This window comes from Brienomyrus brachyistius, chromosome 1, assembly GCF_023856365.1.
Source record: "Brienomyrus brachyistius isolate T26 chromosome 1, BBRACH_0.4, whole genome shotgun sequence".
NCBI classification, from domain to species: domain Eukaryota; kingdom Metazoa; phylum Chordata; class Actinopteri; order Osteoglossiformes; family Mormyridae; genus Brienomyrus; species Brienomyrus brachyistius.
This window is the reverse complement of record NC_064533.1, coordinates 25,317,317-25,331,681: the sequence shown is the minus strand read 5'-3', so window position 1 is coordinate 25,331,681 and position 14,365 is coordinate 25,317,317. Positions and strand designations below refer to the sequence as shown.

Below are 14,365 nucleotides of genomic sequence, written 5' to 3'. Positions count from 1 at the left end.
TTGCATGTTGAACCAGAACCTGTATTTCCTTTTTGTGAGATCATTTCTGCCAATAGGTCAGCAATATCCAAGGCCCCTATATCCAGGATCTAATCAGGGTCCTATTATTGAAGTCTGACACTAAGAACTGGTGAAAGGTATTCCTGATGACTAAATGTTTAATTTCATGAATTCACTATCGACTCCTCCCATGTCGGCTTATAGTTATTTATTTTGTGTGACCCTCAGACTTTGTTTGTCATGACCTTACGAGTATTCCAGTGAGAGGTGATGAAATCCCAGTGCCTTTTGTTTGTCTGTCTGCTGGCATGCTGGACTGCACTGAGATACCAGTCACTATTGGGGTACACTGAAATGTGCTCTGTCTGTATAGGCCTATTGTAATTGAGGAATAAACCCACCTTTGCATTTAAAATTCCATTTGATAGAAAGAAAAAGAGATTAGCAATTCAAACTTTGTGTGCATGATCTTCTGACACATTGAATAAAGCACTTTATTCTGTATTCCTAATCATTCCTTACATTTATAAAATACATTAACACAGAATTCAAGCTGGCTGTATATCGTTCACTTACTCTCATGGTTTTCGATTCCCAATGAAATGCATCACAGGATAGAGACATTATTATTTTTTAACTAGGTTCACATATCTCACTTTTTAGAACTTTAAGATCTGTGATAGTTCTTCGTTATGAATGTTTTATTGAAAACGTACATAATTAGCTCATGGATGAACTTGTGACTCACAGTGATAAATGATCAGAATAATAAGGATTTCCTTACATCTATTCTGTCTTTGATTTCAAATTAGGTAATCAGTGATTTGAAATAAAGGACCTAATTAAATTCAGTTAATAATTTATCTTTTAGATTTTTTCCCCTATATCTAAATAGTATTGTATCTAAGGCAGCAGTTATATAATTTAAATATTATTTTGTAAAAAAAAAATGGAAATTGCATATAGTACTTCTGTGTTACCTAGTTTGGAAAGGATCTTTTTCTCTAATTATTACACACATATGTAATTATTTTGGTGGTGTTGGGCTGCATTTATAAACTAGATGATAGAAAATCCTCATGAGAACAGCAAATCACTTTAACAGAAGGTATTGTTAAAGGTCTAACAGAAATACACTACTGGGGTAAATACATGTTCCTGACTTCTTAAGACTAGTTTACAAAAAAAAACTTAATTGTCAATTGAACAACTGTACTTCATCTTTTAGACACAAATGACTGGATTTTGGCAGTATCACCAATGAAAAACAGAAGCATTCATCCATCTCTGTCTATGGATTGTGTTGTAATCATGCCTTCTTCCAGTTTCCCCTATTTTCAGATGTTTTTTCCCATAATACGCACAGTGCCAGTTTTCTGAAATTATCCGATTTAGGTTTGTTATTGGGCGATAATGAAATAACCCCTTCTTTTTTGATTTCACACAGGGCTTCAAGACCCAAGATGGCTATATTGTTGTGGCTGCTGGAAATAATAAACAGTTCGCCCAAGTATGCGAGGTAAGCAGAAGTACTCACGCATCACGAAACAAAGCCGAAGTAAATCGAGGGCAATCAGTTGCAGGTGGCGAAGTAACTGCACTTAATGAGGTGAATTGTTGCAGTAGCCTCAAGCTAACAGACTTACCATAAAATGGTTTCGGCAAATGCCTGGCTTTACAAATCTGTAACAGTATAAAGTTGTAGACTGGATAAAAGGAGATTTGAAGCTAATAAATTAACTAATAAGCAAGTGCTTATGGAGTACAAGTATAATTATATATGGGAATAATTTCCACCTGATTACTAAAGTCCTGTTATCATAATAATGAGAATTCCAGTAATTAAAGGGTAGTAGCAAGGCATGTTTATATTTGACCGTTAATTTAACATCACTATGCATGTTGTCTGCATGCACCATGTTGACTCCAGGTGTTAAACCTCAGATGCCTTTCAGGAGACCCAAAGTTTAAGACCAACATGCTACGAGTAGAGAACAGGAAGGAGCTGCTAATGATCCTTGCAGAGAAGTATGTATTTTATGCATGCGTTGCTCTTCATAAGCCAACGGGTGGTGTGATGGCTAATAAAACAGTCCTCTGCCAAAAAGGCCAACAGGTCATATTTCCAGGAGCCAAATAGCATGTTCATATTAGACGTGTAACTTGTATTTTCATCTAAACATATGGGAACAGATAAAAGGACAATCTGCTCTCTGAGAGAATGAGACAGCTGGGGAATGTCATGGCCCTCTGTGACCAGATTTAACAAATTAGCAATTAGTAGCATCAAACAGTCCATCGCAGCCACAAAACACAGAATAGTGGTCCCCATATAGTCATCAGAAAAGTCTTATGTTTCTTGTGGATGATGGTTTGGGAAGTTAATGTCTGGGACAATTGCGGCTGGGTGACCAGGAAGAAGCAGAACACAGGCCGGAGTCTCATGGAGAGCAAACGACAAAGAGGGTGGGAAGACTCACTAGATAAAGCACCATCCATTTACATCAAAAGCTGACTTGTGTGTGAAATTCACTTTCTTTTGTGTGGAATGGATAGCAGGAGTCTGGATCTGCGGCTCCTAATGCTTTTATGTTGGGGGAGGTTCTCTAGGTGTGGGAGCCTGAAAACGTTCTTCACTTTAGGCAGCGAGGCTAGATGGGGGCCTTCCAGAAAGCACATGTGCCTCTTTTTTTTTCTTTTATAGATGTTGTTCACCCTTTGGATCAGTCTCATGCCCGCCCACCCCCCCATCATGTTTGAAGCTGCAGCACACAGTTCAAACCGCAAAAACTTTGTTTGTTCCCAGATTCTCAGAAAAGAGCACTGGCGAGTGGCTGGGAAAGTTTGCGGGGACCGGCGTGCCCTGCGGTCCTATCAACAACATCCAGCGTGTCTTCTCAGATCCACAGGTCAGTCTCTGCTTTCCCTCCCATGCCCCCTCCCTCCCCCTCCCTTATTTGCCATACATGGTCTTCAATCAGTTGCCCTCTTCTGTAGGATTCTTTATTTCAATAGGCTTTTAAATCTATTACTCGAGCCATCTATCGTCTAAACCGTACCTCCTCATTCCCCACTTGAGTGATTTATGCAGGATCCATAATCAATGGAAACTTCAGAAGCGAAAACAGAAATCTGAACTCTCTCTCACCTGTTAGGATTTCCGTAAAGAACACAGTGTTTTGATTATTACAGATTTCAGTTTTTTTTCCACTTGCAGCACGGCCTTTTCTCCTGTTGTTGTTATATTTTTATTTGAATTAAGTATTTTTAAATGAAAGTTAAACATCATGATCTGACTCAAACTGCATATCTAACCCTAACCCAGTCCTCAGGGACCCCCAAAAAGTTCTGCTCCCTTCCAGCTTCCGACATACCTGAACCAAACAAAAATGTGGGCTGTGTGGGGTTCCATTTCGACTGGGTTGAGAAACATTAACAAAAACTATGCTAATCTTAAAGTGGGTTCTTCATTCCAAGTGTATCACATGCACTACAATTATCTGAGATGTTTGAATCCCCTTGAAGCCCTATTTCAGATGAATGGACGATCTGGAAGTGAAAAGACAGATTTTTTTTGTTGCAATTTTTTTAACAGTGAGTGTGCTTTTTTCCCAAACATTACAAGGTACTGGTTGTGTTAAGGCATTTAACCAAATGGCAAATCAAGTAGCAGAAAAAGAAGCACTGTATGATAGCGCCAATTAGTCTGTGAAATTCATGCCTCTCCCTGAAGGGTCCGTCTGTGCATTCAGCTGTGTCTTTCACTGGGGGCGCTGTCTGGTCCCTCTTTAGCTTACTCAGGCACAATATATCTTAGCGCATTGTGCAATGTACAGATGGGCTACATTAATCCTGCCCCAGCAGTATGGCATCACTCAAAGTGCCACAAAAGCCCTTGTGTCATTAGTGGGGCTTTTTAGGATGTTGTTCACATTGGTGTTTCATTCACTTTCGAAAGAGTTTAAGGAAGTATTAATTAGGGAAAAGGTAAGATAACGACTGGCAAGTTTGTTTCATAGCATAACAGGGAATTCTGGGTAAAATGCATTTCTCGTTACTACTGTACCTTCATAAGCAACTTTGCAAAACACCTTTTTCATCTGTATTAATATAACAAATTTTGAATCCATATTCTTTTTTTTTCATCCTGTGTTCAGAAAAGTGGCTGCTGTAGTATTAAGCTATTGTTTATAAAAACATTGAGTTTTTGCATTCAAAATAGAGAATATTTGTAAAATGGTAAATGGACTGCATTTATATAGCGCTTTTCTACTCCTATGAGTACATTTTATGCCTCACATTCAGTGTTTCTCAAACCTCACACAACAGTGGCAGAGGCTGCCATGCAAGGCGCCAACCTGCTCACCGGGAGCTATTTGGGGTTCAGTGTCTTGCTCAAGGACACTTTGATGGGGTCAGGAGGAACCAAGGCTCAAACCTGCAACCTTCCAGTTGCCGAACGATAGCACTACCTCCTGTGCCACCAACTTCCCCATATTTGTTTATGTTGTGATGTTGTAAATAGTGTAAAAGAAACATTCATTACAAACCTTAATATCATCATTATTAAATCTGCTCTCTGTCTGTCTTTTTATCCAAAGTCTTGTGATGTTTTGGTTTTGTCTATTTTGCTAAACTCCTGCAGAAGCATTTTGTGATGCTTTACTGATACTGTAGGAGAGGCATGTTAACCCTAAAGTGATCATTTCTTGCTTAATGTAGATCTAATCTTCAAATATCTGGTGTGCCAGACTTATTATATGATCATATAGCTATAACCAGTATGAGCATAAATTCATAATTACTTTAGAGCTCAAATTGTAATATATAACAGTGTATCTCAGTCCTTGGGGACCCCCAGACGGTCCACATTTTTGGTCCCTCCAAGCTCACAGGGAGTGTAAAAACATGGATCATTTAGGTGTACTCAAGGACAGGTTTGAGAAACACTGATATATAATGCTGAACATAAGCTCTATATAGGAATCAGTTTTTCTCGTGCCTGTGTGCCTGAAGAGTCTAGATGTTTTTCTTGTGTTCATGTGGGGTCCTTGGGTACACCAATTCGATAAAATATAAGATAAGAATCTTTATTGTCATTGTCACTTGCCAACGAAATTGAGAAAATTCAGGCAACTCAATGTAAGGCATAATAGTGATAGAAGAATATATTACAAAATATACAAAATTGCACTGATTATACAAATTGCACTGGATATATAAATTGCATTTATGAAATATAAAAATGAACAGTTCTGTTTTGAGTTTAAGGCCATGATTGCTTTCGGATAAAAACTAAAAATAGTGTATTACCTCTGCCAACATTTCTACCCAGATAATTTCATACTTAGAGGATGGCTAAAATGCAAACCTGTTCTTCCTGTTGCAGTTATACCCAATGCATTACTTTTGTGTTGATAGTTGCTTTTTCCTGTAATCCATCCATCCATCCACTTTCCAACTGTATTATCCCTATAACGGCAAAAGAACTCTTTTTGGAGTTTATGGAATAATTTTTAGTTCCGTGTAAATTAATTTATTGTTTGCAGGAATCGCGTAGCCTCTAAAAATATGTTGCCTGATTGGTGTTGTAAGTTGTCCATAATGTGCACTTGTGCTGGCATCCAGGGTGTCCCCTGCCGTGTGAAATTCCTATCACTCCTGGGACAGGCTCCAGCCTCGCAGCTACCCCATATTTTGCTATTTTGCCTTCAGCTAGAACATTTTTAGTGGCCATCCACCTTTCAGAACTGATTAACAATACTTTGTTCTTATTAAAAATGCCACTGCTGGGGAAATGGTTCTCTGTATTTGTAAAGCAGAACCATATGGCCTAAACTTGAAGAGCAGCTGACACACTTGTGGTGTGATTCAAATCCTCTTCCTTCTGATCACTAATCAGTTAATTCTGAATTGTTTGTAGAGTGATGTTTCAATAACTCACATTCATAATACTAAAGGTTATGCAAAGAAAGGCTTTGTAGATGTTAACAGAAAAGTTTATAACGATGTGTTCCTACCTTTGCAAAGATAATATAATAGTAGACTTCTGTCCCTTATGTCATCGTTGTATGCCCTGCATTGGTAGGTGAGGTTTGCATTGACCAGTTTCCAAAAATGTTGTTTGAGGGAACTAGAGTAGCTTCTGTCATTTCTTTGTAATATTTTGCCTATAATTTAGTTAGTCAATCCATTTGTTTCTATTTATTGTTGTCCGTTTAATGTTGTCCACTTCGGCTTTATGTTGCCACTTTTGTTTTACTTATGCTGCTTCCCGCTGTAGAGTACAATGCAAAATGAAATTCAGTTCTGCTGAGGCCAGGCTTGAACCGGTGACCTTCCATTTGCAAGAACAGGGGCTTAACCAGCTGAGTCACATACTACCCTCGTTTGGTTGTTTGCTTATTCTTTTATATAAGGTGTGTCATCTGCTCGTGTTCATGTGTGTATATTTGTTAACTGTGTGAAAGAACTATGTGTCAGTCTGGACTATCGGAGGAAAGACCCCAGCACCTACCGGTGAACAGAAGGAACAAATATACCACAAGCTTGATGGAAATGTGTAGAAATATGATGACATTCTGCCCTCCGAATGTTCAGTTACACAGTAAGATGGCACAAATTTAGTAATAGATTTGAGTAATACTAATGAAAAGCTGACCTGCTTTAATGTGACAGTGAAGTTTTTACATTGTATATATGTATAATAGGTGAGAGAGAGCAGTGAGGTTAGGTCATGAATGAGATTACTGAACAAAAAAACAGAATGACAATCTTACATGGAAAACAGAAAGGAATGAGAGGAGTGGCGGAGGGAGAGAGTGGTTCGGGAGAGAGGAAGCCGATGAGGGAAAGGGGGAAGAATGAATTGGTAGGAGATGAGAGAAGCAGATGCTTTGGGGTGGGGAGATTCACTCATAACGGATACAACAAGTCTGCTTGTCCTGCCACGGCTAGGAGGTTAGCGACAGAGTCTAATTAGAAATAAAGCCTTTCCTTAGTGCCTTTGTTACCCATCTAACCTCCCCAAATATACCACTCTGTCATACAGGATTCCCATGTTAAAGATACATGAGAAAATGTCTCTGTCACAGTGGCAGAGGATGTCCTCTCTCGTTTCCTGTAGGGCTTTAGATAATACTAGGAAACTTGCATCAGATGGGTTTCTTGTTACTGTCAACAAATCACTGCCTCTTGATAATCTGTTAAGCTTGTGCACCGAGGCTTACTTACATATTTTTCCCCCAGTTTGTCAGTAACATTTAATCTTATTAAATTTTATCTGTATGAGGCAGAAGCTGATGGAAAACACTAGAAATTACAATGTTATGGAGCATGATATGTAATAACATTTGTTTCTTTGAGTTGTTGAGACACAGATATCAGTTATGAACTGCAAATGCTAATATAATTGCAAAATATTACAAAGTGACTGTGCTTGAGTTTATTTTCTGATCCTTATTATCTCTGCCAACATTTTTACCCTGAGAATTTCACAGAGTACAGCCAGAATGTAAACCTATCCTTCCTAGTGCAGTTATACGTGGTGCAGTAGTTTTGTTTTGTTTCTTGTTCCTGCTTATAATCCATCCATCCATCTTCCAACCACTTATCCAGTACAGCATCCTGGATCTTTCCTAAAATGCAAGAAGAAAATCTTTTGGGAATATATGGAATAATTTTTATTCAGTGCAAATTGATGGACTGTTTGCAGAAACTGTATTACCTCTAAAAATAAACAAAGCTACTTTATCATTTTAATATATTTTTATTAGATACTGTATACAGACTGTTGGCCTTTTTGTTTATTGACGTGCAATGCCATGCTTACAAGCAGCTGTTTTCCAAAAGGCCACTTGTGGCATAACAGTGATAAATTTGCTGCCAGTGTCAGTGTTTGTTTTTAAAGTGTTGGTGGTATACTGTCACACATATGCATTGATGAGAATATGCTGGAATATACTCAGAAAACCTTATTTATTCCAAATAATAAATATGACCAAATTAGTCATATTTTAAGCCAGTTGAGAACCAGTGAAGTATAAGATGCTGCTTCTTTAACATGTGTTTGGTATGTTACAGTCCAGAGACAGAAAACAATATTCAAAACAACATGTACTTAAAATATCATCTGTTATTATACTCACCCAGGTCAAAAAAATACATAAAAAACTCTTGTCATTTGGAATCTCTACCAATGGTTTGTGTGAGAACTTTTTTCCCCTTTGGATTACTACAGCTGCATGCTCTAGCAGATAATTACTGACCATGATGCAGTCTCACTACATAACCATTTACAAGTGAGATGTTTCGTGAGTTAGTGAATGGCAGTCCTTCAAATAAGTGCAGGAAAACAGCGGCTTTAGAGCAGATGTTTGGAGCAGTAGTGGCTTCTGCTGTTTGGGATCCTCCCATTTGCTTTATCTCCAGTTTGGCCCATGTGCAGTTCTCATAGGAGCCCGAAGAGCCTTTCTGTGAGATCCAGTGTGCCTAGGCTGGACCACAGAGAACAGTTCTTTGCTATATATGGGGTAGATGCTCCCTAGTGACTCCCTAGAGTCATGTAATATGATCGTTTACCACTGAATTAGGTGGAGGTTTTTTCTTTATTATTCTTATTAAAATTACTTTTATTAGTTTAAATATGATATGCCACGGTGTCGCCTGCCTGGATTCCTGAGCTACCTGGGATAGACTCCTGGCTCACCATGACCCTGTACTGTATAACAGATAGATGGATAACTTGTTAAAAGGTGATCAGATTTGCCTTTTTGCCATTGGTTGGTTATTGGGTGTGGTTAAGATGAAATTCTGACGTAATTGTCAATCTTATTTATTGCCTCTGAAGATCTTATATTCAAAAAAGGGGTCCTTGGATTATTTTGGAAGAAATTATATAAAATTCAGAAACCAAACAATACTGACATGGCTCAACTATTAAGTGTGTTGAGGCCTATTAGTCTACAGCCTCTTATGCCAAATTATCTCAGTATATTCTCCAGCAGTGATATTGTCTTTGGACAGGGATTTTAAGGTGGGTAAGGGGAGTCCAGGCTGTCAGCACAGTGAGAGGGTCTGGGAACAGTCTGTTGTGCATTAGGGAGAAATATCCTACCCACAATCCCCAGACACCATTACAGTAATATAGTGTTACTTCCCCAAAGGCCAATATAAGCATGGTGATGAGCCAGTCTGAAGTCATTCCAGTATGCAACTCTGAAAAGATGTGTGAAACCACTGAGTCACCTTGGGTGATATCCATAACAGAAGTGGAAATGTTGATCTTTCATGTGTGAATTTGGCTTCATCCAAAATCATCACCATATGTACCACTTTACTCAGAAATTCCCTTTTCTGCTGTATTTGTTTTTTTACTTTATATAGATATTGTAGTTTGTCTTGGACTGATGTAAATGAAGATGTTATTAAATTCCTATGTTTTATAAATGAGTTTATGTCATTTTAGATTAGAAGTCTTTTTTTAGTGTTTTGGGGGGTTTGATTTCTCAGGAGCCTCTGAAGGGCTCTCATGCATTTATGTTTCATCTTGGTTGTTCCTCAGAAGCAAGATGTTAACTAGTAATGCTGCTAAGTACCGTTTTAAATGTAAAAGCATTTTGTCATTTGACATCAATAACAATCACTTTCAGGTCTTCCAGCAGAAGATTTCTAGTTCACAGGTAGCTGTATATGTGGACTTGTAAGCAAACGCAAGTAGATTTATGTTAAGAAACACACTGTGTGATTTTCTTGTATTACTGTAACTTTACTCAGTAAAGGTAAAGTCAAGTGTTCTTTATTGTTATACCATCCATATACAGGTGTACAGTGGCATATAATGAAGCCAAAATGTTACGGGGAGGAAACTAAACTTTGTCTGTTGTGTGTCTCCCAGAATGTAGGCAATGATATAAGAAAACAAGGAATATTGTGGATTATCCTACTCAGTGTTGGAAAGGTTACACTGGCATATGACATTTTGAAGTGAGCCACTATTCTGATTTTCATTTTATCACTGTACTGATGCCTTTGGCTGGGACGCAGGTGCTGTCATAGGCTTGGAGAGCTGTTTGAGAAAATGACTTGGTTAAATCTAAATATATGGGAGTAAGGTGGGGTCATGAGCCTGTAGCAATGGTTTGCCTTTGATGAGAAAAGGGATATCGTGGACAGATGTTGCTACATAAAGATATATGTTCAGGGCCGTACAAAAAGTTTTACTGCATTTTCTCAGCAGACATTTTACCTCTTCTTACTATTACAATACTATTTAATCTAACCGTGTAATAGTAAATGCTGGTTGATTCTATGAAACTTTTACATTTAATTTAAATTAAGTCTGTAATTCTTTGTTATATGGTATTTCACTTCAAGGGAGAATTACATAATCTGACCCAGGGTATACCCCTGCCCTGTGCTGCCTGGGATAGGCTCCAGGCTTCCTCAAGACCAAAACCAGTATAATGAGTTAGAAGATGAATTGAAAATTATATTCAACCACTGCTCGTTTAGTGATGAAGTTCCATTCCAAGTGAAAATCATGTTAGCCTCAGTGTGACCGCAACTGTGCGTATGACTATACTTTGGCCTTCCACACTCAATTTCTTTCATCCTTCATGAAGTGGACATATTTAACTAGCAATGGCCGATCCACATTTTTTCAGTTCCAATCTGATTCTGATACACATCTGCCGATACGATACAGATTCCGATACAAGTTACTTTAATATTTTAATAAAATAATTAGGGATGTAACGATACCAAAAATCACGATAAAAGATTCACAATACGATAATTATCATAGCATTTAAAAAGAAAAAAATCTTAGCAATTAATAATCAACATGCTTATTTATATCAAATTAGTTCTTCCTTTTAACATAAAATGTGTCTTAGTGAAATATCCAAACTATGAACTTAAGCATTTGCCAGAGTTTAGCAATAATTGCTAAATGACTGAAAACAAGCAGTCAGTAGTTCCTTTACAAAATATCAGTTATTACTGTAGCAGCTGGATCTTTTAATCAAAACACAATCTGTAATTCCGAACTAGTGTTTTCTGCCATTTTTCCGCTGGGTCCGTTTTCACTGCGTGAAATATAGATGCATACTCACACCCTAAATAATGCGTGAAAACAGTGCATGTGTAATATGATGATGATGATGATGATGATGATATATACTTAGATTCAGTCCATCATATCCTAACTGCACACATTTTTAGAAATTCAAAGTTCCCTCTACTCATCCTTCACAGTTGCTTCATGGGTCTAGCTCGCCATCCTGATATAAACTCTGTTTGGTGGGTCCCTGTTTGGCGAAGCACATGCAAGAATTTCCATTCCAAATCTTTGGAAGAGTCAATGTAATGCAGAAAAAAACAATTTATAGTGGTTTGAAACATTTCTTCCATCTTCCATTTCCTTTAGTTAATTAAAAAAAATCTTATACCACATAACCTTTAAAATTAAGTTTAGCAAGTTTTCTTTTTACCATATTCTAAATCCTATGGCAGCGTTCTGTTAGCACTCGCTGCAGCCAGCAGCCTCAACCACTTCTGCAAAAAAAACCTGAGCTCTCCACGTTACGTCATGGCATCACCTCACAATCTGCATGCAATCGTCTTTTTTCTTAGAGAAAAATTATTGATTTGTTAATATACTGTAAATGTGTTTTTGTTTCTATTTCTTTTTTTTTGTTTCTAATTATAAATTATTGTTGTAATAGTTTTGTAATGGGGCGGCATGGTGGTGCAGTGGTTAGCACTGTTGCCTCACACCTCTGGGACCCGGGTTCGAGTCTCCGCCTGGATCACATGTGTGTGGAGTTTGCATGTTCTCCCCATGTCGTCGTGGGGTTTCGTCTGTGTACTCTGGTTTCCTCCCACAGTCCAAAAACATGCTGAGGTTAATTGGACTTGCTAAATTGCCCGTAGGTGTGCATGTGTAAGTGATTGGTGTGTGAATGTGCCCTGCGATGGGCTGGCCCCCCATCCTGGGCTGTTCCCTGCCTCGTGCCCATTGCTCCCAGGATAGGCTCCAGACCCCCCGCGACCCAGTAGGATAAGCGGTTTGGAAAATGGATGGATAATATATAAATAATTAGAAACATGCATAACGTACTATTCCTCTTTGTTTGTACATCTTCTTTTAAGCATTTATGAGGCATTTGCAGTTCAACATGAATATCTTCCTAGCAAAAATACACAAGTGGCAAATGCTTAAAATGCCAAATAATTTTTCCCCCACTGGCAACAGCATCACGATAGCAGCCCCTTGTGTACCACAAGATGTAGTAATAATAATAATAATCAATACTTTATTTATCCCTGTGGGGAAATTGTCAACTTGCTTGCTTGCCATAGTGTCGCCCAGGGAGCTGGGGGTTAAGGACCTTGCTCATGCTGAGGCTGGGTTTGAACTGGCAACCTTGTGATTACAGGCACCCTTATTGAGTAGTGAGTATGCAAAACAGCGCAAGCTAGCCACTCCCAAATCCATCCATCATATTACTCACATTGTCTCGTACAGTTGCATATGCTTTGTTTAGTGGGGGTTTCCACTAAAGGCTAAGTGTAAAATACTTCCAGATCGTAACCCTCTCATCTGATGCTCCTATGCTTCTCCTACTGCAAAGGGTATGCACATGAGGTCACAGTAAATTGAAGTCACTGCACTCACACCCACTGAGTGTAACGTTTCCGTTCAGCTGAATGCTGAAAAAGACATCAAAATCTTTTTACTGACTGCCGAAAACTAAATAAGTATCAGACTTGAATCAGTTACATATAGCCGATGCCCGATCCATCTAATAGGTTTGGATCAGTGCCAGTACCGATCTGAATGTCGACCCAGTGCATCCCTATTTTTAACAAGATTTTGTACATTTTACTTCAAAGATCTTATGCACTCCAGCATGTTATTGTCAGATGTATAAAGCTCACTTGTAATTGAAAGATTGCTGGTTTGAATCCCAGACCAGCAAGGTACCACTGAGGTACCCTGAGCAAGGTTCAGCCCCCATGCACTGCTTCCCAGGCACTGAATTAGCTGCCCCCTGTTATGTCACGATGTCACATGTGGGTTACATGCAAAGGACACATTTCGTTGTTGTGCACTGTGTGCTGTGGTGTGTCAACAGTGACCACTGATTGGAAAAAGTGATCGTTGGTGGGGAAATTGTTTTAATTACCATTAGACACACAATTTACGTGTTTTTTATTGTTAAATTTATATTTGTGAGCCGTCACTAAATGAGGAGCAGTTGTACTTCTTTTGTACCCACATGATTGTCATATTTTTACAATTCAATTCAACTGGTAACTAATTTGAAAGATGTATTAACTGAATGTACATATATAAAGAGGGCGATCCCTTTGGGGAGGTGGGAGTAGATGTGCCGGAATGCAGGATAGCAGATTAATTTTAATTGAATTATGAGGACTTTAGCAATGCAGTATTAAAGTTTTCGCTGTGTGGGGTAGCACTGGGTAGCAGTTGGGTTTATGGGATTTGAAGCTACAACATCTGGAGACCATGGGATTCAAGCAAGTACAGAATCCTAACCCGCAGAGTCACACACCACCCCTGTATCTTGGCTTTTAGGTTTAGTTCTGTCCCTTGCTGCATACATGTGTGCACGTGCCCAGCAGTTATGGAAAATGGGTTGATGTTGAATGATTAGCATCGTTGTACCAAAAGTTCTTGAAACAAGGTTAGGGTCAGTTTAAATGCGCACTGAGTAGCTGTCCAATTTTTGTGCATTTAGTACAATTTAACTGTGGCTATATTTTCCTTTAGCAGTAAGCCCCATAAAATAATAATTATGCTGTCACTTTAACCATAAATTTATAATCTTAGTTAATAATTAATACTTCAAATATTAGCAGCATAATTTTTTAAACCAAAACATAGATCCGCTTATCACATGACGCCATCAATGCAGTTTTTGGCCCAGGCTAAGATTGGATTAATGCGTGTTCCTCGCAGGGTCCGTCTGTTGAATGCCAACTGGACCTTGATTTAACTTGGTGGTATACCTCGCTGTCAGTGAAATGGGACCATCTGACCTCCAAGAACTCATCAGACCCTATACTCCAACAATACTACAGAATACTGTAGCCTGTACCCCTTTTACACAAGTAGGAGCACTTAGAAACTCTCCAAGTAGTAGACGAGGCAAGCATTACTGGTTCTTCATCAGGAAACCTGTTTAACTCATGAGGTGTGACCAGACTGGAAGATTAAGTCCATAATAGTCGAGGAAATGGGTCGCACATGAATTCTAAGGAAGTGAGATATTTTCTCTAGCATGACTGCACAAGTTCTCCATGTGGTCAAGTGCAAACAACTGCCAAACAATACATA

General features: G+C 38.6%; 1 protein-coding gene across 5 annotated transcripts in view; it reads left to right on the top strand.

Moving 5' to 3' along the window:
• Nucleotides 1-14,365, top strand: part of sugct (succinyl-CoA:glutarate-CoA transferase) — a 125,949-nt gene that overhangs the window by 59,933 nt on the left and 51,651 nt on the right. For all 5 annotated transcript variants that reach the window (XM_048971944.1, XM_048971943.1, XM_048971945.1 and 2 more), the window contains 3 exons: nucleotides 1,448-1,519; nucleotides 1,931-2,028; nucleotides 2,807-2,909. In XM_048971944.1, the coding sequence (XP_048827901.1) occupies nucleotides 1,448-1,519; nucleotides 1,931-2,028; nucleotides 2,807-2,909 (273 nt within the window). The remainder of the gene's footprint in view (nucleotides 1-1,447; nucleotides 1,520-1,930; nucleotides 2,029-2,806; nucleotides 2,910-14,365) is intronic.